The sequence below is a fragment of the Pararge aegeria genome, chromosome 2 (assembly GCF_905163445.1).
Source record: "Pararge aegeria chromosome 2, ilParAegt1.1, whole genome shotgun sequence".
NCBI classification, from domain to species: Eukaryota; Metazoa; Arthropoda; class Insecta; order Lepidoptera; family Nymphalidae; genus Pararge; species Pararge aegeria.
This window is the reverse complement of record NC_053181.1, coordinates 17,892,927-17,917,889: the sequence shown is the minus strand read 5'-3', so window position 1 is coordinate 17,917,889 and position 24,963 is coordinate 17,892,927. Positions and strand designations below refer to the sequence as shown.

Below are 24,963 nucleotides of genomic sequence, written 5' to 3'. Positions count from 1 at the left end.
TGCATACTATAACATACACGGGCTTAGCAGCGGGCACAGCTAGTATTATCCATATATGTATCTGATACAAAATCGGATATGCATAGCTCTTCGGCTATGATGGCAACAGCGAGCAACAGGCGCCGGTCTGATCAATGAGACGCCCCCGCACCCCGCGCCAGCTGCGCCGCACTTGTTGCGCGCACACCCGCATAAACTTTCACCCTACCCTTACCCTTTTACCCTTCCTATATACCAGTGGCTTTAGGGACCCCATACGCAGGAAAATCGTCGCTGCAATCACGCAAAACGTAGCGATCCACCGCTTCTAAACATTCGTCCACACACTTGCGATCCGCCGAAACAATCGATTGCACGCAGAGATCCATCCGTTAGAAACTTCGACACCAGCGGCCCGATAAAGTCGCGCGTTTCCAGCAATTCAGAACCCATGCAGCATGCTGAATCAATATCATGTCATTGTAAAGCTACTGAATCAGGTCTGCCTTGCCTTGCAAACCAACGACAAACTAAGTGTATATCTTAATATATATAAATCTCCTGTCACGATGTTTGTCCACGATGGACTCCTAAACTATTTAACCGATTTTAAATTAAATTGGCACACCGTGAGCAGTCTGGTCTAACTTAAGAGATAGGATAGCTTAGATCTTTAATTATAGTCGCAATTTTATTTTATTGCAAATTATTTGTCTATAATTAATTGACAGTCACATGTTATATATATATATACCTACTACTATAATCATTTAAGGCTTAGCGATACTGAATACTTTAAAAACAAAATCAAACGCAGACGAAGTCGCGGTTAACAGCTAGTATATATATATATATAAAATACGAATCGCGCTACTGAAATGGTGCAACAAGTCACAGTAGACAGACTCTAATCATGCAATTAATAAAATAAGGGGACGAATAATGCACGCTTCTGTCATGGTTACTGTAATATTACTTTCGGAAAGAAGAGAAATTTTATAATATCATATTTATTTCAATATCGCAACTCAAAATCGGCAGCAAACAGCTTGTGGCTTCCTAATCCTAAGCCGTAGCCATGGATACTCAGATGAATCAGATCTTGGCGAAAACTCGAATGACTCAGAACTTGGCGACACCTCAGATGTTGACGAGGGGGGTAGAAATAATCCATGTTCTTCTGCATAGTCATATGCAGAAGAACATGGATAGCATAAAAAAAGTGTTAAATATAAAATATACATAGCTGAAAAAAAGTGTTAAATATAAAATATGCATTTGGATCATTTCTTATAACCATTTTGTTTTATGAACCAATTCAATTTTCGGCGCGTTTGCAAATATAATCTGTGGTTAAGCGCTGTGGGTTTAAGCTATGGAGGGTAGAGGTAAGGAGGATCATCTGTGTATGTGAAAAAGTGTCGTCAAAATGTATTAAATTAGGATGGCGCCACATTTGCATCAAGGTAACTCTTAAAAGAAGCGCCAAACCAAATATTGTTAGAGTAGGCTTGAAAAATAAACAAGGAAGTAAGGTTATATTTAACACAATATTTTGTACAACGTAAGTTGTTGAAATTCTCAATAATTAGATTTTGGAGCATTATTGAGATTTTGGAGCAAAACGGTCTCACGGAACAATAAAATATTATTTTGTGCAAGTAATAGCAAAATCGAAACGAATATTATGGAGGGTAGAGGTAAGGAGAGTCATCTTATATGGGAGAAAAGTTGAAAAAGTGTCCTGACAATGCGCTAAATAACAGTTCAAAAATCCTCCACAATGGCGCTGGTGGATGCACAGGGTATGGTATGAATGTAGCAATCAAATGTCATTATTGACTAAAGTAGTAATTTATTGAGAATTTCAACAACTTACGTTGTACAAAATATTGTGGTAAATATAACCTTACTTTCTTGTATCTCCAACCTTCCTTGTTTATTTTTCAAGCCTACTCTAACAATATTTATATTTGGCGCTTCTTTTAAGAGTTACCCTGATGCAAATGTGGCGCCATCCTAATTTAATACATTTTGACGACACTTTTTCATATACACAGATGACTCTCCTTACCTCTACCCTCCATAACGAATATAAATAATTATCTATACAGTCTACTAATCTGTGGTTAATGTCAATGTCACTATCTTGTCACCAGTCATGTAAATTTTTCTGTAATCTGTACAAAATTCATTTCATTTCGTTAGCCCTTGCCTATAATCAAAACCAGTTTTAATTATATGCTAAACAAACCTATCTAAGTGTTAGATAAGGTAAGAGATATTTGATTAAATAAATTCAAGAACAGAATACGTAAGTTTCGGCCTTGTATTCTAACCCCGACGCCGCTGAATAGTGAATTTTGTACTGTTCTATTTGGTGATAAAACGAAAGTGACATCGGTCGTATGATGAAAAGAGCAATCAGAAAGTGCTGGCGTGATTCAGCGTCGTTGATAGTGCTAGCTAAACGTAATGTGGACGCTGTTTCGAGTGCTAACGCAGGGGGCAGTAACTATGATATTTTATTGCAGACTCGGACGCGTAACGCTTCGTTCTCGAACGGTGTAGTGTTTCCGGGCGGTGTGAGCGAGGAGGCAGACGCGAGTGATCATTGGTTGCATCTCCTCAACTCTTTCGGCTTCGGCCAGAACGATTTCGAGGGTTTACACCGGCCTGGTGCGTTTGCATCCCCAATATTTGCGAGTAACCCTATACGAAGGTAAAGATTTCTTTATCTAAATGTTTTTTTAACGAAAAATCCAAGTGGTGGTTCATGCTTGTTCCTGTTAGGAAAAATTGTCTGTACCTGATTCTATGCATTGCCAAAATCTATGTAAAATATTGCTTTGCCTATTTTTTTCTAAACTAATTTTAATTCTATATTCAATAGTGAGTATTGTCTTATTGGTTTACTGGTAAAATTTCATCACTCTTGCTTGTGTACAAAAAAAAATTAAAATTTATTTTTATTCATTTTAAGTATGCCTATATAAGTCTGTTCGTTGTGACTAGCACTGGTTATTAAATCAAATTCTGAGAAGAAGCCGGCAAGCTCTTACAAAATTGTTTTACAATTTAAGGATCTTGTGAGAGATGAAAGTGTATCGATCTGCTTCCTCCTAACCAACCATTGCAACCTCGTCATTGACATATCTGTATATTGCAGCCAATGGAGGGCAATTAGTGTCCAACTATTGGGATGTACTGTAAAGTACTTGACAATTCTGTCACGTTGAAGCTTTAAAATGTTTACATAGTGACTATGGCAATGTGGTTTTAGTGTGAATTTATCAATGAAAAAGGAATATTAAAATTCTGCCCAAAGATATAAGTATAGCCCTATAATTGTAATGCTTTAGCGTGCCAATTCACTATTTAAGTTCCCATATTTTCGTGAAAAACTATAAGCTAAGGTTTATATTGTTCAGTTAATATCTACAAAAGGGGATGGGTCTCCTGCCATAATGTAAAGGCTAACAAATATATATACTAACCCACCAGGCTCAGAAAATATTGAAAAGTACATTTCTTACATTTCTTCCCCCAAAGGAAAGCTCAACTATAACAAAGTAACATAGGCTAAGGCTATGATTTATTTTCAAAAAAATTGGAGATCCTTAAGAAAATTTAAATAATGTAACCTAGAGTAGAAATATATTGCCCATAAAATTCATTGGCATGCTCTGAAAAACTTTTGGTTATACATAGAAATGATGTACTGTACATGATTAAAGTACAAAAAGTCCACAGGAAATAAATCTATCATAGTTAAGTCGCAATAGCAACTTTCGTGTTCTGAAAATTTTATTAGATTGCAGGTAGGTACAAAAGTGTGTTACATTTGTATTGCAGTGTGGATTTTTATTCAAATAAATAGTTTTATCATAAAGGGGATTTATGTAGTAATAAAACACTTTAAATCCTTCCAATCAGACATTTAATATAATATATAAGGTTTTTGCAAGTTTAAAAATGTAATGACTACACCTAAACAAAATACTTACTTCAAAAGTTACATACACTTAATTGAAAAAAATATTTTTAAAAACTACACCCTATATTTTAAACATATTGCAACACTAGTTTGGGCACCATTTTATTATCCTCTTCATACTTAGGTACCTAGGCATGTATTTACGTTGTTATAACAGATCCTTAGTCATTGGAATTTATAACACTAGACATTTATATGACTATTGATGATTTGTTGATTGTGGTGGAAAAGTGTCTAGCAATAAGAATTATTGCAATTTACAACTATCACATTGCTTTAAAGCTGTCCTAAAGGTAGCAGGACACACTGTAGCTCATATTTCGAAGTATTGCCATCTTCAGTAGCAAAGTTATCACATTGTAACTATTGCGATTGTGCCTATTGATAGCATATGTGGTACTCTAGCTTCATCTGAATATGTGGCTACAATTAGCCAATGGAGAGAGGTGTCAAGCAATCTGAACAATAATTTATGATGATTGTATTTTCATTGAATGTTCTAACAATGTTCTATGGCAAATAAATTTGTTTCCTTCGTCTTAAATAAGCTCTTGAAATAACTTATCCTTTGTGCAACTATCTATAGTTTCCCACCAATGCTAATATAATCAATAACCCTTGCATTCAGTAACTTTTTCAACAGTGGTGAGCTGTTATCTGTACAAAAAAATGTGATGAGTATTCACCCGTTGCTGTAAAATCATGTGTTTTAGATGATTACAACCATTTCACAATTTATTAAAAGTTTTCAGTGACTATCTTTGTAAATTTCATTAGAGGTTGACTATAACAATTTCTCTTGAGTAAAGAGAAGTATGCAGTATTATTTATTAACAGCCGACACAGGAAGTCCAGAAAGTGAAGATCACAAATAATAATAGATTAATTCACACACTTTCAATCAAAAAGGATGTCTAATTATTCTATTTAAAGCTTAATTTGTGCTTTCTTCTTGAACTCCAGCGGATTGCAGGTTTTATTAATTCTTGATTGTCAGATTGGAGGTGTATGATGTTTTTTGCATTTTTTTTTTGACTTGTTCGGACTGAATCAGCTCTGCATGACACTTGTGATGTATCATCTATAAATGCTCAGGGTGTGCTTGCTATTCTTCTTCCAACACGTTCGCTCTTTACAGAGTGGCTGTGATTATTGCTTAAAATCCATTATAGTGAGTCGAGCGATTTCCATAACACCATGCTTCAGGAACAAGTGGCAGACCTGATTAAATAGTTCCATTTTGTTGTGAATCGACCACATTCCAAAAGTGACTCGACCTTGAACAACCAAACGTTCAATGGTACCTTTCAACGAGATTCTACGAGATTTGATAACCTCCTGAAATTAGTTTTTATTAACCTCCTGAAATACGGAGACGATTTTCCGAGTTGAGGTTTTTATTAAGCTGAAACGCCGCAATTGATACCGTCGTCGCACCAACACTCTCGGACTCGATATAGGATTGTCTTAATTTTTCAATAATATTTCATATATTTTTTAACATTTAATTAATCTCTGTAATATTAGTTATTGGACTCATTAAACACAGTTGAACGACGAAATAAAAATCCACGGTGTATATAACTCGTTTTGTTTCAACTTATATCTCATAAAACAGTTCTTTGTTTGAAAATGTACCTAAAATATAGGGCACTTAACATTAAAGATAATATGATTCATATCTTCAATTTCTTCCTATCAGTTAAAGATATGATGTATGTTGTTAGAGAAATTGATAATGCATTTTTATGCAACTTATAAGTACTATCTAAAATTTATCTTTTTAGCATCGTACCTAACCACTCATCTCTCATAGGAGATGTACAAGTTGAACCCATTCACACCTTTCTAACTGTTAGGCATAGTAAGGATCTGCAACGTTACATAGTTTTACCCACGGAGCCCTCGTACGGAGCACATTCCTCGTTTCTAATTCGCATCGCAGAGTTCTGAAATGCCCTTCCTCTTTCGTCTTCCCCGTTACATAATATGTGGTTTTGTGTTCATTCAAATTCACGCATTATATCTTACCATCAGAGGGCCAAATGTTAGATTTTCTATCTTGATTTATATGGTATCTAGTTACATCATACATCTAAGAAACATTACTGTCACTAGATGTCGCTCTGTCGATACCATATGAATCGGAGTTAACTTGCGCGCGTTCGAAAAATAAACGCACGTAGAAAATCGCATGACCGTGTGTCAAGTGTGACACAGTAGGTCTGGCATACGCTTCATGAGATAATAATCTCTACTCGTTCTCGTATTTCTTGAAGACGAGATAATAGAAAGAGAAAATAAATCTCTCGCGGTGCGCACGCTAGCCCTACAGGTGTGATTACAGCCAAGCGCTAGTCTATCATCATCAAAAGCCCATTACAGACCACTGCTGAACTAAAGGCCACTTCATATATTAGTACACATTACCACGCTGGGCAGGTGGGTTGGTGATCGCAGTAGTAGTAGCATAGAGGACGCTGCTGCCTGGCCTCCGTTATTCCCTCAGTCTATATATTAAAAAAAAATAGAGATAGATGTTTTAGGCACGCCGCACACACACCAATATTATTGACTAGATAATAATCTGAATATTGACAATAATATTGCTTCATACATTGGATAGAAACAGGCGTCACCTTGCGGAAATCCATGATGTATTATAAAAATTAAGCTTAATTTGCTATACTCCGCGAAAAGCAGGAGAATCTGTATAATAATTTATAATTTCTTCAATCTTTATACTCCACACCAAACCGCACCGCACCTTCTTCTTAAAAATCTTCTAAAACCTTCGGCAATGTACCCGCTACGCACGTTTCGCTCCGAAACCGGAGCATCCGCAGGAGATGTTGACATTACAATGAATGAATTTGACTTAAAATATAAATTGTTGCTTTTCGCGGAGTATAGCAAATTAAGCTTAATTTTCATAATATTGCAGCATGCATGTTTGCGAGGCGTATTGAAGAATTGAAGTAGGTATTGTTAAAAATAATATTCTTAATATTTTTACTAACAATAAACATTTCCTGCGTGCGGGTAGCCTTAGACGAGATCTGTACCCAAGTTTCGTACGTAAACCCACTACGCTGCCCCAATGTTGCCAGAATTTAACGATTAGTGTCATTTTATATAATAATGACTGGGATCGAGGCTAAACGTGCTCTCCGGGTATTGGAATGGACTTAATAACTTCGGGTTGACGCTGTTGACACAGCCGGTGTAATTGAAGGCACCTGAGGCTAACGCAGACGCCTCAGATTTATGGACACAGGGCCGCACTTAGCGATACGTGGCCCTCTTATACCCCCTGCGGAGTGTTGCTCTGTTTATATGCGACGGATATAAACAGTCGGTCTGGCATGCGTTTCATGAGGTAATAACCTGGCCTCCGTTATTCCCTTAGTCTATATATTAAAAAAATAGAGACAGATGTTTAGGCACGCCGCACACACACCAATATTATTGACTAGATAATAATCTAAATATTGACAATAATATTGCATTATACATTGGATAGAAGCAGGCGTTACCTTGCGGAAATCCATGATATCTTATAAAAATAAAGCTTAATTTTCTATACTCCGCGAAAAGTAGGAGAATCTGTATAGTGTAATTTATAATTTCTTCAATCTTTTCTTTCTTTCGATTATTACGATAAAAAGAAATCGTGAATAAAAATAATGTACCAAATTCCTGTACAGTAACTGGGCTTAAAAATCAATTTGCAGCACTACAATTTAAAACGGCATCATTCTACATTGGCTTAAACAGATTTATTGCCCGCAATGAATTCGAGTGATTAACGGTGGAGCAAATCAATTTGTCTCATGCATTTAAGTGATTATACGCTTCGACCTTGGCCTTGTACTGGCGCTTTTTACACACCTTCAGTCAGAAAAGAGATAACTAATTCTGAAATGTTAATTCAGGATGTTTTTTTTTTGACGTGACAACGTCTTATAATTCGATGGAGCCGGCTGCACGCACTAAAAAACATGACGTATGCGGCGTTACCTCGCTCTGAGGCGTTCCATTCAAGGCTTGAAGTGCAAGCGAGAGCGCGGAACGAGCGACAAAGAGGCACAGTCGGCCTCCGCGTTCGACATCTGTCTCTCTCCTACTTGAGTGAGCGATGCGTCCGCGTGGACAGCTTCTATACAATAATACATTTACATGTTTTCGGCAAGGATGAAGTGCAGTGAAAAGTGAATGTGGTGTCAATTGTTTATAGCAACGATAATATCTATCAAACAAATAAAATTAAAATTTTCTTTTGAAAAATGCAACCATTCCATTAGTATTTTCTTACGACGTTGTCACGTTCAACTATCGTCAGTAAGCCGACTTTACAGACAACCAATTTTTATTTTACTTCATGTTAATCATTGACTATAATGATTAACATGAAGTCAGAATAAAACAAAAATCAGAATTCATTCATATCAAGTTAGCTTACTCTAAGCAAATTTTAAACGGTTAGTCTTGTCTTTTTGTACTGACTCTACCACCGGTTCGGAAGGCAGACTCTACGGAGAAGAAGCCAGCGAGAAACTCAGCAGTTGCTCTTTTCGAACATTAACAATTTGAAATTTAACATTCATTTTCTTATCTTGTTTGAGATAAAAGCCGAGCCGGATGCTTTACGAACAACATTGTAATTGTGCTCCAAACGTTTGGCTCACGTGTCGCCATATTACAATTGTCAAAATTGAGTTACTGATGCTTAATTTACCGACACTTATTTGACGGCCGACTGGCGCAGTGGGCAGCGACCCTGCTTTCTTAGTCCAAGGCCGTGGGTTCGATTCCCACAACTGGAAAATGTTTGTGCTATGAGCATAAGTGTTTTTCAGTGTCTGGCATTTTCTAAGTATTTATGTATATATAATTCATAAAAATATTCATCAGTCATCTTAGTACCCATAACACAAGCTACGCTTACTTTGGGGCTAAGTGGCGATGTATGTATTGTCGTAGTATATTTATTATTTATTTATATAATTTAGGTTTTCTTGTATTTATGGACTGGAGAATATAATAAAATTGCATTTCCACAAAGCGATAAATTAAATATTGCAGTTTTGTTGTTTTCGACACTTTTTCTGCTCTCTTATTGCCGAGTACATCGGCATTGAGGATTTTTGTGTAAGCGATAGGTAAACTGTTAATGCTTATAACGCATATAACGAAAGGTCCCGCCGAGAGAAAAGCCTATAAGCTTTAATCACTAGGCTATCACCGCTTTCCTTTGGTAACGTATATTCAATTCAAACTTTGTCAACAGGCATATTGCGTTAAGGATAAGTGCCATTCGAGAAACCTTTGAGGAGCTCGGCCTACTCATCTGCAGCTCCGAGCAGAAAGCTGACAGGAGCGGGATATGGGCAGACATCCTAACTAATATCGATGTTAAATATTGGCAGAGTCGGGTAAGAAATATTTGCGTAACAACTATCATGTTTATCTCATCGTTATGTCAACCGTTACGACGTCCACTGCTGGACATAGGTCTATGTAGGGAGTTCCAAATTCGTCTGTGTTGTGCCGCTTTATGACATCCGTTCACCTCATCGGGGGTCTACCAACGCTGCGTTACTCGATGCGAGGTCGCCATTACATCACCTTGGAACCTTCACCGGATCTTCGAGCTATGTGCCCTGCCCATTGATACTTTAGCTTCGCGACTCTTTGAACTATGTCTATTTAGAAACATTAAGTATTTAATGAGTTTTTTATGTTCTCTTTTCATGTACAAAACATTTTTTTATTCATTCAGCCCATCAACGTTCCACATTTGGGCACGAGCTAGAACGTGGTATTTGGAACTCCCTACAAAAGACTTATTTCCAGCAGTGGGAGTCCATAGGTTGACATGAAGAAATAAAAATCGAGATACATTTAAGAATCTAGATGAATTTCTATGACTTCATTTCTAAAAAAGATGGGATCTTCAAAAACTCAACTTATACATGAGAATTGCTCGCTTAAAGTTTTTATAAAAATTTCAGGTGAGCAAAGATCCCGCAGAGCTATTGAATCTTTGCAAGGAGCACAGCTGTTACCCGGACATATGGGCGCTACATTACTGGAGCAATTGGTTGACTCCGTCGTTAGCACCTGTGAGATTCAACACAGCCTTCTTCGTGACCGCCTTGGAGCAAAAACCATCGGGCATTCAAGCTAACAGCGAAGTGGTTAAAGTTGAGGTAAGTTTGGAGCAACACTTCTATAAATAAAATAAATGAAAACCGAAATATTACTTCATGCTGCTTTAGAGGTACATTATTTACTGGCTCTAAGACTCATCTGTGAAACTGAAACGGTAATAGTTTTTGAGTAAACCCCTGCCATAGTTTTTACTGGAAGAAAACAGATACAGCCCTAACATCACATGCAAAATTCAAAACTCCTGACTCCTGTCACTTTACTAGGCTCTATTGGATACGCTGTGATATAATATTGTTTAATAAGCATTAATTACACAGTACAAATACAAAATCTGTTGGACACAGGGCGTCACGTTACAAGACGAGTTTCTGGCTTGCCCTGCTAAGTTATGCTCTGTTTTTAGGCTTTGGTTGTCTTACCATGAGGTGGAACATCTGCTTGGTTAATCCCTACTTCCCTAATAATATTATAAATGTCAATGTAATTTTGTTAGTTACGCTTTCACGCAAAAACTACTTTACCGATCTTCATGAAACTTTGTACACATATTCTTGGAAGTGTTAGAAGTAATATAGGATACTTTTTATCCCGACATTAAGCTCTGTTCCTTTGGGAGAGGGGATGAGTGTTTGACGATTTTACACCATAACTCCGACAACTTATAACCGATTTAAATAATGATTTGTGTACTATAGAGGTTATAATATGTGTTTAATTTTACCCAAACTGTGGTTGGAGATAGAGGACAGAACTCCTCAGCGGTCAGCAGCAAACCCGTCATTTAAGGCTTAGCGATACTGAATACTTTAAATTTCTTTAAGTCTACAACTTAATTTGATGCCACATTAAAAAACAAAATCAAACGCAGACGACGTCGCGGGCAACCATTAGTTCATACTATAAAACGAAAACATTAGTCTTAGTAATAAATATCAAAATGATTGGATCATCAAATAATTTTATATCTTATAATTTTGATCATAGTTTTTAGCTATCAGTGAATTTTAAACGTAACGCCTTAGTTACGGTTAATCAGCAAAATTTGTATGGGGCTGCATAAAATAGACGTTAGACGTTATGGAGGACCCATATAAAATGAAAGCTTTAAGCTAACGTTGGTGTGACGTTAGTTTACATTAAAACTTAGGAAACAAGTCCACCGTAGCGGAGTGAGGCAGCGGAGCCGTGAAACGGAGAAATATTAACCAATAGCATTGCACAAAATCTCCGCTCCTCTTAAGTGGACAGGGACAATAGCGAGCAATTTTGAAAATTTATATAAAACCGGTAAGGACCGAAGGAGCTCGAAATCGCTTGTCGCGTACTTTCTGCCACGGCAAAACACGGCAACTCCGCTCCGTATTACTTTCTCACTCCGCTTCGGTGGCCAAACACAGTACGCAACTCTGCTCCGCATTAGTCCGTTTCTCGGCTACGCTTCCTCGCTCCGCTCCGGTGGACAGTTAGCCTTACACTTAACCTGCAGACTCGTCTAAAATTTTTCAAAACTTACTTTTTACTATTTGTCGCAAAATACTAAAAATACTAAAACAAAGCATTCCTTTTGCAGTGGGAGAATTCATTGGAAATTTTAGAGAGAAATAGCAGGAAGGAAGTGCTATTGTACCCGCCCCAGGGTTATGAGTTCCATCGTTTATCAAAGTTCAATGACATAGAGAAGCTTGCCCAATTTGCGAAGAGAATTAGCTGTGAGGGTAATGAACTTTTGTACCCCGTTCATCTGCAAACAAAGGATGGTGCTATACATCTTTTACCAGGTAGACTTTGCTCATTTATCTATCTTTATTGGGTGTAAGAGCGGTGATAGCCCAGTGGCTCGGAGCTCGACTACACTTTCGGGGGCCCGAGTTCCAATCCCAGCACCTGTAACTTTTCTAAGTAATGTGCGTTTTAATAAAATTAGGTATGTTTTCCCTACGTAAGAATTTTTTCTAGTAAAGGATAGTATATGCGGTGATAGCGCATTGGGCTCGACTAGCTCGACTTCACTTTCTGGGGGCCGAGTTCGAATACCAGCAAACACCTCTGTTTTCTAAGTTATTTGCGTTAGGAATTACTCTACTGTAGGTATTAACCAACACTTTACGTTGTCATGCGCGTTCTTGAACTTTAAATTCCTCGTAAAAAAATAATAATAAATAAATATACTGCGACAGTACACACATCGCCATCTAGCCCCAAAGTAAGCGTAGCTTGTGTTATGGGTACTAAGATAGCTGATATAATATACGATAATATAATATAATACACGAATAATATAATATAATACATTTATATTATAATACATGTATTTATAATATACAGATAAACACCCGGACACTGAAAAACATCCATGTTCATCACACAAACATTTGTGTGATGGAGATAGCAGGGTCGCTGCCCACTGCGCGAACCGGCTGTCTAAAAGGCTCTTTTTAAAAATATTTTTGCTGTACCTAACAATAAATAATATAAAATATTTAATTATACCGTTTATTTTAGGTGACTACTACTATCCACCAAATGTAGACCTCAATGACGAATCGTCGTTAAAAGAAGAAAATCAAACCATACTAGAACTAAGGGATACCAATAAAACACTCCATCGCTTCGAAACATCAGAAAAAGAAGTCATATTGGTTACAAAAAATTATATACCTAAAAACCATATCAATATGGGTGACCTAGTCTTGCCCCTTAATGTTATTACAATACAAAAGAGACATTAAATAATCCAATTGCAACCAGAGCTGGCCTTATTAGTAGTACAAATTGTAACAACTTTACTGTCCGAGTCCTAGTTGATATAAGAGTAACAATGGCGGGTTCCGGTCACACGTGGCCTAACAGCCAAGACGACTATGAGCTTCTGGAGGTGATCGGCGTGGGCGCCACCGCCGTCGTACACGCCGCCTTCTGCCGCCCCCGGGGGGAAAAGTGCGCCATCAAGCGGATCAATTTAGAGAAGTGGAACACTTCCATGGACGAACTCCTCAAAGAGATCCAAGCAATGTCCAGCTGCAACCACGAGAACGTAGTCACCTATTACACAAGCTTCGTCGTCAAAGAGGAGCTGTGGCTTGTGTTAAGGCTTCTAGAGGGCGGCAGCCTGCTAGACATTATAAAGCACAAGATGAGAATTTCCAACTGCAAACACGGCGTCTTCGACGAGGCGACCATCGCTACCGTTCTGAAAGAGGTGCTAAAAGGGCTCGAATACTTCCACCAGAATGGACAGATTCACAGGGATATCAAAGCTGGGAACATCCTCCTCGGCGACGACGGGATCGTTCAGATCGCTGACTTCGGCGTGTCGGCTTGGCTGGCCACGGGGCGAGACCTGTCGCGGCAGAAGGTGCGCCACACGTTTGTAGGCACGCCTTGCTGGATGGCGCCCGAAGTGATGGAGCAGAATCACGGCTACGATTTCAAGGCCGACATCTGGTCCTTCGGTATCACGGCCATAGAGATGGCGACCGGCACCGCGCCCTACCACAAGTACCCGCCCATGAAGGTGCTCATGTTGACTCTCCAGAACGACCCGCCCACGCTCGACACCGGCGTCGAGGAAAAGGACCAGTACAAAGCCTACGGGAAGACCTTCCGGAAAATGATATCAGAGTGCCTCCAGAAGGACCCGACCAAGAGGCCGTCCGCGACGGAGCTGTTGAAGCACTCGTTCTTCAAGAAGGCCAAGGACCGCAAGTACTTGGTGCAGACGCTGGTGACCATCGGGCCGAGCATGGAGACGCGCGTGCACAAGGCCAGCAAGCGACAGCCGGGCACGTCGGGCCGCCTGCACCGCATGGAGACGGGCGAGTGGGTGTGGGAGAGCGACGAGGACGACGACGACGACGACGGCGACGCGGGCCGCGACCGCCCCATGAACCAACTGCTGCGCGCCGACTCCTCGGATAGCGACAGCGACAGCGAGCCGCGCGCCGGCTTCACGATCGGCTCCCACGAGCCCGAAGAAGCGCCGCAGATCAACCTCGTGCTCCGAATGAGGAACTCGAAGAAGGAACTCAACGACATTCGCTTTGAGTTCGCTCCCGGGAAGGACTCCGCGGATGGGATCGCGACGGAGCTAGTCGGGGCGGGTCTGGTGGCCGGCGCGGATGGCGACGCGATAGCCACCCAACTGCAGCGACTGGTGGACGCGTATTTGTTCCCGGGGGACACGCCCGCGCCGCGCTCGCTCACCTTCCGCCTCGAGTCCGCCGACCCCGCGGAACCGGCCGATGAGAAAGGCCTCATCGGCTACGCTCAGATATCAATCGTCGACTGAACGCTCTCGCTTATACCTCCCCCCTCGACCGTCTTATGGACAATAAATATTACGAGTAGTTAGCGTGAGCCGTATTTTTTAATATAAACGCTGTGTAATCGAATTTAGATTAGGTAGAAAGCATAGGCTCCTACAACTGGTCGCAAGTTTCCGACGTAAGTGACAAATCACTTCACATTTATATGTTTTTAATGCCTATTTTGGGAGCCTATAGTATGAACTATTTTAGCAGCTCTCGAGCCACTACAATGTAGAGCACAAACTAGGGTCATATGTTACTACAGTAGGCCCGCATAGGTCGCTTACGGGCTGACGGTCACTGTCAAAATGGACGGTTGCAACGGTGTTTTTGTGCACAGCACATTCTCGCCTGGAACACTGAGAAAACTTTTTCAAACTATTTCTCTTAACTTGTCTTATTGTTTACAAACTGTCTATTACTTTTTAGTATAAAGTATATTTTAAAGATAGGAATATAAAAAATTATACGATTTTATTGAAATAATAAGACAAGTAAAAGAAGATGAGACTTTATAATACATTTCTATGGTAGCTCTCACGCAACTAGTCCCACTTGGTGTAAGATTTGAAGTAAATAAACGTCAAATCGAAGTTTCACATAAATCTGTCATATTCATAGTTACCAAATTTTGACTATCACTTTTAAAAACATAGGGTACAGAAGTTTTATATGTTAAAGCGATTATATATAAAACTGCTTCCAGTGTGATAATAAGGTAACAATAATTAAAGACACTTGAAAAATTACGCCAAGGTCATATAATTTAGGTGCACCGTCGCGCCATTTTGATCCGTAGCTTCGTAATTCTAAGCGCTATTTTATCGTATTACGCTGTGTTCTAAGTAACTATATATTTTATTGGTGATCGACCTAATAAGTTGAATATTGAACTACCGACATACAAAAACCAATGGCATTGAAGGTTGCGATATGTATAAATTATATACGTTTGTATAGCTCGAGTTTCAATTAAATTACAAATTAAGGTCACTGACCTATTAGGTATTGTTACTGGATATCTGACATTGAGCTAAGAACCAGTTTTCGAGTTCGCTCTTAAACGTAGATTCATTGATAATTGAGAGCCTGTTCTTAGCTCGATTCGGTTTATTAAAAGGCCTAAGTGAGTATTTGTACGACTAGATCAGTCGTCTTTCTTGAAACCACTTGGATTTCAACCTTGCTTACTGCTCATATTTAGATCATTGGTTTTAGGTAGTTCAACATTCAAGAAGAGTAGAGAGAAGTACTGTGGTATAACCGAAAGAAACGGAGCTTTTTACGTATCGTATGTAAAATCGAATTTAATTTAAAGACATCGTTGCCATGGCAACAAGATACCTCATTGGCTTAATAGTTTGTTGTAATTGACAACTCGTTGCTCAGACAATGAGGTAACGCTTTCGCTCGCTCGTTTCACTATTCGTGAACAAGTGCGCATCCTGAACGTGCGTGACGAAGCTTCGCTTCAATATAATTATGTTTAAGGGCGTAAGGAATTATTTTAATGTTAATATTACTTTAGCTCAAGCTGATGAAATGTTTTAATGTAAGTATGAATCTGAATTTATAAGTCTTCTTTTTATATTATTCGTGTTTAGACGCTTCTCTGTAAAATTAAAACACTGTAATAGATTAATTTATATTTAATTTATCGTCGCTCAAAATATTATAATTGATTTAAGCTAGAATTAACTCAATCAATCAGCAAGTCAGATTTTCAATAAAAATATATATATATATAAAATAGATTTTCCAATGCTAGCATATGAATAATTTAGCTTTAAATTAGTCTGTGATTCGCAGAAAAATCCATTGTATGAACAAAGTAAGAGTCGAGTGACAAACTGATGATGGCTGAGACCAGACCCTTCAAAGCTCTAAAACTTTGCTAATTACCACTTGCCTAAGTAATACTTCAATTAATTATGCATAGCACGCGACTTGTATGATTTAATAATTTAATATAGGTTCACCTTTGTATGATGCCATATTTGGAATTTCTAAATATGTAAAAAAATTTGAACGCCTTCAAAGCTATTTGTACAGTACAAAGGTTCTTCAAATTTGAACCGCGATAGTAATGATTAGGGTACGATACAAATTGCCATGAAACATTTTTGACTTTAATTGCTACTGGGTAACTCTGTCGACAGCTGTCAGTTGCTAACTGGTAAGGACCGCCACCTGAACAACCGTGTACGAAATTTAAGTACCTTCTTTCTTCTGTGATGTCTATGACAAAATTTTGCGATGAGTATACAAAGTCAATATGTATTTTGCAGAGCCAGTAGGCAACTTTTTGTACAACTTTCACATTTTAGCTCCTCGTGTCTAAATAGGGATAGGAAGCTGGGCCCTGTTACGATAAAAATTAATTATAGATATATAAATATGATTTAAAAAAATAACTATCGTTATAGTTAATTTATCCTCACCTGTTTTATGATGTAAAACCATAATTTTCATACTTTTGTAGCGTAGAGTATGTTTTAAAAAAAATGAAAATAGCAATAATTGTTTTAAAATAAAAATTAAGCCCTTCGATCTTAGATTCAATGTTCTGAGCTTCTAATCACACCGAGTCAAACCGGGACAAACCAGTCAGGGGTATGAAAGTTACATTTAACTCATTTGTTTTTTTTTTATATTTTAAAACATATTTTATACTCAAAAATAATGTTTACATTTTCAGACAATTCCGAAGAAATTAACTATATTTTATCTGAATATCAAAATGATATAATTAAGTGAATTGGCCCAAAGTTTGTGACCTAGAAATAGAAGTAAGTAGATGTACTTTTTTTTGTCAAACTTTAAGACACCAAAACATTTCTCCATTGAAAATGTTAAGGCCATAGAGAAACAGAGCTCTAGTATTTAATCCTTTAAAATAAGGAACTTAGAAAGATTTTTAATTTAAGAAAGCGCAACATTAATCATTACAGTGTTATTGGAAGCAAATGTATGAATATATTAATTAAATATTTTTACGTTGTTATTTGTTTGTTGCTTATTTTGGAATTATTTTTTGAAATAAATTATAAATCTAAAATTTTCAGTGTTTTTTTCTTCTCCTTTAATATGCATTTTTTTACCTAAAAGTTTAAAACTATGGCTTTGATATTTAAATAGGTTCATGTAGGGCTAAATTTATATATAAGATTTGCTGTGAACTAGAATAATATACGTTAAACTATTTTTACGATTGAATAAAAAGAACTACTCAGAAATCTTGTTTTTATCTCTGCCTGAATTTCAATGACTTCTTTTATACAATTAGTAGTATTCTAGAATCCCTATTAAATGATTATAATTTTACTAATACAATATACAATATGAAGTTTTGATAGCATATTGACACGACGCTGCTCCAATGCTGTTTGGTGGGCTTTTTGGATTATTATATGTTCAATATTTTTAAATACATAACCTATGAAATAAAATACGTCAAACCCTTTCTCTTAAATACCTTATATTATTGGTCTAAACATTACAGTGCATCCAACTTTCCATGATTAAATACAAAAAATTATGGGTGTCTAAATCAAACATAATTAAGATTATATTTTTTTTTATTTAGTTATTACAATTTGTGCTTAATTCAACAATACAAAGTTTCATCAAATGTAGATTCACTACGAGTATATCAGATACACAAGTTGTTAATGTGTGAACCTACATAAAGCGGGAAGCCGTAATATTCTTGGACTGTGTGATGTGTTTGGACTATCATTCAAAAGTCGGTGCCGATAAGACTACACGATAAATAGGGCACCAAATAGGACCCTAACTAGTGCTTACACAAATGAGATTCTTATTTATAGGGGTTTCTTACTGCCTAACTGGAATTACACTTTATTAATTTAGGAACCTAACTGAGTTAGCTCTGCTTTATTTATCGTGTAGTCTAATCGGGAATTAAAACAATATGGCGTCCGTTTTTATTTTGGGCCCTAATTCTGCTACAATAAAAACAGTTCACACATCCGATAAAGGAAGGTACACACACTCGGAACATCAAAATGCGATCAATCTCGACAGATGGTCATAAAACCTGCTATTTTAAAGTAAAGGAAAGACAATAAAATAAAATTAGTATCTTTAAAACTTTTGCGTTAAAATAGCCCGTTAATTAATGGTTTATTTGACGCGGGCAAAGTTAGTAACATTTCGCGAACGGTGTTATTTACAAAATGCTTCATTTTACAAAGAGAAGTACAAAATATTTGCACCTTCCATGCGATACTCTCTCGGAAGGGTTATTTAAGCATTTTAATACCACATAAAATAATTATGACACATCGTAATTAAGGTGGATTTTATAAAGCAAAACTTTAAGAACAATGTATATTTTTTTAATTACAATATTTTCTTCTGATATTATGCGAAAAGATTGTATTTTTTTGTAAAAATTACAATATTGCAGCGAGGATATTATGGACCTATTTTTTATATAATTGTAAAGTACAAAAAAATTAACAGGTATGAATTAATACTAGATGTGTTGTTCCACATAGTGATCATGGCTGAACACTAGAGAAAGATCGATAATAATAAAAAAACTGATCAGGTAAACAAAATCGTTCAACGTACCTCCGAGTTATATCTCAGATTTAAGTTATTGTACTTTTAAATACTTTTAAGTGTAAAGTACATTTAATAACATAAACATTAAACATACATAATTCTACAGAAAATCTCTTTGATTTATTTTTACAAGCATGCTTCTTTTTGTTTATATTTCAAAAAGAATACTTCACACTAAGTAACAACAAAATTATATGGAAGAAACCATGGATTATGTGCATTATGCGATCATTACCTTTGTTTGTTTGCATAATTGCACATCACACTGGCCAAAAAAACTTTTATTGCTACTTCTAAGAGGTACAAAAATAATCATTAAACTTGTCAGCTATCTTTCTAATTTGTGCAAAAATATATAAATGACTGTTTAGCGTAATGTCTTAGTAATTAAAGGAATGGCATTATTTAAAAATACGTTTTCATACACTAAGATTTTCGTCACTGATATATATAATATCAGGTTTTTAAAATCAACGATAAGGCTACGTTAGTCTTTCGTGCAAATCATACATAAAAAAAATTGCGAGTGCAGCAGCACCGTTTACACGTCATGGAAGTGAAACTCCTTGAATAAACGCTAAACAAAAATTATTGACAATATACGCTATCACTGACAGTGACCACTGATTGGTATTCAAATGTAGATATAATAGAGTGATAGTTAAGAGATAGTTTAGGGAGTGTCTCACTCTATTTCTCCTCTTCCCTACGTTATATCTTTATTCTCTCTCATGTAACAAAATGTGACATTGAATTTTTACTCTCACTTGTAGGCAAGAAGTTTTACTTCAATAAACTGTTAGTGTTTAGCATTATTCTCGTAGCATGGGATCTTCTTCGACCCATAACGTTTTGTTATAATCACCTACAAAACTTCAAGCGCGCAACACCCCGGCCTTCCGATGTTGCTACGGCTGTTACAAACTTCTGAACCAATGATTTGATTGAGTGTGTAAAAGTACGAGCAAGATGCAATAATACATACACATTTTTATTGGTCGGAAATCTTTCGTTTTGCGGGAAGTTTGAATAACGCATGCCATTAAACATATCGAGAACCATTTTTATTTGTCAATGGGAAATGCATTCTGGATGCGATAATAAAGGACTCAAATTTAAGGAATTTGGCCCGAAGTCTTAATACAATTATTGTTTGTCGATGGTCGATCTATGACAAAAATGCTGTTGAAAAAAGAAGTTATGAAAACTCTTATTAAAAGCGTAAAAAAAAGTTTATTTGCAACCTTATCCGTTAACTATCGAATCAACTGCATCAAAAAAAAGTCAGTCACTCCGATTTAACAAAAGGTGTAAGAGTACAATTTTAAGTAATAGGTGTAGTCCCTATAGTCGTAAAAATGTAATAGGCCCGTTTTGACATTTGTGCAAGACCATAGAATGTAACTTGGAACGAAACTGAAAGAAACAATAAAATAAAAATCAATTACATACAGTGTTTTAAAAAATACGTAAATTTTTTTGGGACGTTAAATAATATGAAAGAATATATCGCGAGTATTCTTTTTGCGCTTACTTCATAGTAGCATGCATTTTATAATTGTTGCGAATCGTTCCGAAAACAGTTACGTTCTCAGTCTTTTTTTTTTTTATACTAGAGCTGTAACCATTTTTTTACTGAATATCGAAATTAAATATTGTGTAGTTATCTTTACTGCAAAGAATGAGCTTGGATCTCAAAATGGGTTCTAAATAATGAGTCTGAGTTGATGTATCTGACCAAGCGGCACATGACTGAAGCGTCCCCGCGCGCACTGCGCAGTTTTTCGTTCCTCATCTTGTAAAGTTGACTGTGCGCTCGTTAAAGTTTGATATATATTGTTTACTATTACGTTAACTATGGCTCTTCTATTTTGGACATTAATTTAAACATAGTGATTTGACTCGATTTTTGTGTTTGTTGTTATATAGTAGGTACTAACTCTGTTTCAACATGTTGAAAGTGGATGTATAATCAACAGCCAGTCACGCGTATTGGTTGTGAAGTTAAAGGAATACTTTGAACGAACGAACACTTTACAATACATAATAATATCAATCAAGTACTGATACAAACTTGAATTGATTTATCGTGAGTATCGAGCACAGAGTCTTATGGTTCCATAACTAGTTACGTCGCGATGACAAATGTCAAAACGGGCCTATTACATTTTTACGACTAGCGACTTTCCCCGGCTTCGCACTGACATCACATAACGAATATTTGTATTGTTTGGCTTTTCCTTACTATAATATGCATGTATACTTACTTATAAACCTCGCTCTTAGTTTACTCTTATCCATTACTGAAAACTGCATTAAAATCTGTTGCACAGTTTGAAAGATCTAAGCGTACAAACGGGGAGCTTTGTTTTAAATTTTGTAAAGATACCTGGTACCTGATACCGACTTTCCAGGACACGCGACTGAGTTATTGACCAATAAAATTGGGTCATTAATTATTGTGTAGAATTGAAAGTGAGGTGATGCAAAAGCTGACATAACTCTTTCGAAAAAAATCTAGACGGAGGCTAGGTGTCCTTTAAATCGCCTGGAGCGACGGTCGCATTTCTATACACATATTAATTATTATTCTTAAGCATATAACTAAAGGCATGGCATAATTTTAAATTTATACATAATAAAATACATTAACATTGCTTTCACATTGATATAAAGTATATCAAGTTTTAGAATACAAGATAAAAGGACTACGATATAAGTAGCATTTTTATCTTTTACTCTAAAATATATGTATACGCTAATTGACGTAACCACAAATTACTTTTTCACATAATTTGTTCTAAGTAGGTACCTATTCCATCCAAACTGGAATTAACGGATTTCCTAATAAAACAAAATAACATCATAACATACGTAAGTTCAAACAGTTCGCTTTTTTATATTAATTTACTTTTCTTGTTTCGTTTGCAATAAGGACTCCTTAAGCGTGACAAAGTTTAGATTTGGTTGCAAAGTGAAACTTCTTAAAGAAAGGGAAATTGAAATCTTTGTTTGACAATAACTTGTATTACTATTCCATTTTTTATTATTCCACTACAAGTTAGCCAATAGCCCTTATGGTGGTCTACGTGGTAGTATCGTAGTACGTGGTACTATCGCCTGGTGGTGAGCGATGATGCAGTCTAACCTGTTAGGGGTAAAGCAGGTTCTCTGACCGCACCTCACGAAAAAGAAATAAATTCCACCCTCATCATCTGGATGCCTGGTATTCTTCTACTATTCGCAATACCAGATCATTTCTACCTCGCACTTGCAAATTATGGAACAATCTCCCATCTGATGTGTTTCCTCAAAGATACAATCTTGGGTTATTTAAGGGGCGAATAAACAAATTCATTAAAAGCCGGCAACGCATCTGTGGCTCCTCTGGTGCTGCAGATGTTTATGGGCGGCGGTGATCACTTCAGGTGACCCACTTGCTAGTTTGCCCGCTAATTATATTTAAAAAAAAAAGGCATTAATATACATTTTTTTTAACCCACAAATTATTTTAACCACAACTTTAGAAACACTTTAATAGCGCGGCATCATAATTCATACTTAAGTACAGTATAGGTTATGTGTTTAAGTATAGACACGTATGACACCACTTTTTTCGCGCAGTTCTTGCCGCGCGACTATGGAATTCACTTCCACACAATATTTTGTGTGATAACCCATCCCCGAATTTGTTCAAGTCAAGGTTGAAGCAGCACTATCTGGCATCTAAAAACAGTTTATTGTATGTCTATCATTCTGTTTTACATATATTATTGTATATATGTCTATGTATTGTATTTCATCGTATCACTTATTTCTTTAAGTACCTCTTCAGCTCTACTCTTCAATTTTTCTTACATTCGAAGGCTTCTGGCAGATATATCTTTCGAGATGAGTTGCCCTTGTGCACGTCCCGTCGATAAATTAATAATTTGTCTTTCTTTCTTAATCGGAACTCTACATCGCTTGGCGGGTGGTACCTAGCCGCGGCCAAAGCTTTTCATTAGACCAGACCAGACCAAATTCCGAAATTAAAAAAACCCAAATTTTCCTCAGTCGGGATTGCTCGTTAGTTCTCACCACTGCACCAGGGAGGTGTTCAAAAATGTTTAAAGCTCTCTTCGTTCTTCTATCTACAATTACATCTATCTTCTCCCTCATCGAAATATATCTATAACCACAGAATCAACAACAAAAACCGTGACAGAATCCATGTTCACGACGTATATTGAAGCATCAAAAACCCATCCACTTTAGTAGTGTTTCTCGAACCGACAGTTAGTCACTTCAGACCATTTAGAATTTGACTGTTATTATATTACCTCTAATGTTCTAAACGTTTACCATAAATTGTGAAAATAAAGACAACTTTTCACTGTTTTTAGACACAATGCACTGCATGCAATAATTGCTGGATTAGGTTCTGTACGTTCTTAATTCTGTGCCTATAGCGTGACCTTGAAAATACCCTATAAATTCTCGCCCAAAAAAAATGTCGAATCGTCAAATAAAAAGTTTCACTTTCAACAACTCTGTAGCATTATGCTCGTGGTATAAGAATACCTAAGTAAAGATACGATTTGGCGGGATAATGCAGCTGAATATGATGATGATGTTAATATGAGAATGATTTTATTACAAACGTTCTTTAAACATTCAAACATAACAAAAAAAAATATTGTACGTGTTTTTTACCTAAGTTCTAAGTAATCTCGGAAATAACTCGCGATTCACAACATACGTTCCCTTAAAACTCTAATTTTGTTTAGATTAACAATAAATGCTCCGAATTGAGGTATATTATCTTACGATTATAAAACCAAGTTTTTTTTTTTTTTTTTATACATATAACTCATATATATGTTAGCCAGAAATGCGAAATGCGTTCAAATTGTTACAAGACTGTACATTATAAAGTATTTTTTTCTTACCTGTCTTCTCCCTTTGCTAATATTTAGCGTAAAGCATTTTTTAAATTAAAATACAATGAGACAGAAATACAAAACTTCTTACTGGTCCTTACTCGTCGTATTCCATTTAAAAAAAAAATTGCCTTACACTAAAAAGTAATGGATTTACATTATAAAGCAAGTCGGTAAAAATTGAGTATGGATTTTATATTTCTTTCGTGAAGTGCCAAAGTCACCACGAAAAGCAGTCACCCCGATTCGGGATATAAACTTTCAAATATAGAGGATTTAAAAAGGACAAAACTATATTTCCTGGCAAAAAACTGGAACACAAACTATATGTAGCTGGAAGGGTATTTTGCGCATTTTGGAAGATTTTGGATGATGGTCTTAAGAATAACGAACTTTTTTTGAGACTTATTCTTAAAAAAAGTTCTGTTACTGTTAGATCATGGTTCAGTATTTGTTAACTTAAAACTGAAGGTTTAGTATCCTGTACTAAACGTGCTTTGGTCTGAAATAAGGCTTAGACCAAAGCCCGTTTAGTACCCTGTAACCTTCAGTTTTAAGTTAACAAATACTGAACCATGATCTAAATTTAACAGAACTTATTTAAGTTCGCATCAACAATGCTCAAAATAGGTTAATAAAGAAAGCTAAGGGACTAAACTTTCTTTCAAACTTTACAGCTCAGCCGTTGAATGAAAGTGTTCCTTGTCAACTGTTAAATCGTGTATTAAATGCCTAACTGACAGACTTCAGAAGGTTTCTTGCTAGTGAATGGTTACACTCTTTCCACCACAGACTGTGTTGAAAATTGAAAACCTTGGTATGAAAAAAATGGCAAAATGTATTTAATATGAATATGCCGCAGAAAGCCCAAATCTTTATTGTAAACTATATTTAAACAAATACCCATTTTTTTTAGTATGTACTCCGTTTAGCTAGGTGTTCCAGTTATTTGTTATTTGCCTCCAAAAATACTAGTGATTACAGAATAAAA

General features: G+C 36.5%; 2 protein-coding genes across 2 annotated transcripts; both read left to right on the top strand.

The window, feature by feature from the left end:
• The first annotated feature begins 2,282 nt into the window (after positions 1 to 2,282).
• LOC120628367 (nucleoside diphosphate-linked moiety X motif 19-like) lies at positions 2,283 to 12,900 on the top strand. Its single transcript, XM_039896705.1, has 5 exons — positions 2,283 to 2,701; positions 9,267 to 9,411; positions 9,991 to 10,188; positions 11,721 to 11,928; positions 12,653 to 12,900. Exons 1-5 carry the CDS (start codon positions 2,388 to 2,390, stop codon positions 12,877 to 12,879), a joined length of 1,092 nt encoding a protein of 363 aa, XP_039752639.1. The 5' UTR covers positions 2,283 to 2,387; the 3' UTR covers positions 12,880 to 12,900.
• A 30-nt stretch (positions 12,901 to 12,930) lies between these two features.
• On the top strand, positions 12,931 to 17,461 carry LOC120628360 (STE20/SPS1-related proline-alanine-rich protein kinase). The gene has a single exon (XM_039896692.1). The coding sequence runs from the start codon at positions 12,969 to 12,971 to the stop codon at positions 14,436 to 14,438; it is 1,470 nt and encodes a 489-aa protein (XP_039752626.1). The 5' UTR covers positions 12,931 to 12,968; the 3' UTR covers positions 14,439 to 17,461.
• The last annotated feature ends 7,502 nt before the right edge of the window (positions 17,462 to 24,963 follow it).

What these genes read in the sequence shown, in the direction of transcription:
- LOC120628367 (XM_039896705.1), top strand. Translation starts at nt 2,388, where the DNA reads ATGATGAAAAGAGCAATCAGAAAGTGCTGGCGTGATTCAGCGTCGTTG. An exon ending in GCGAGTAACCCTATACGAAG is followed by an intron (nt 2,702 to 9,266) that starts GTAAAGATTTCT and finishes CTTTGTCAACAG; the next exon opens with GCATATTGCGTTAAGGATAA. An exon ending in TGCTATACATCTTTTACCAG is followed by an intron (nt 11,929 to 12,652) that starts GTAGACTTTGCT and finishes CGTTTATTTTAG; the next exon opens with GTGACTACTACTATCCACCA.
- LOC120628360 (XM_039896692.1), top strand. Translation starts at nt 12,969, where the DNA reads ATGGCGGGTTCCGGTCACACGTGGCCTAACAGCCAAGACGACTATGAG.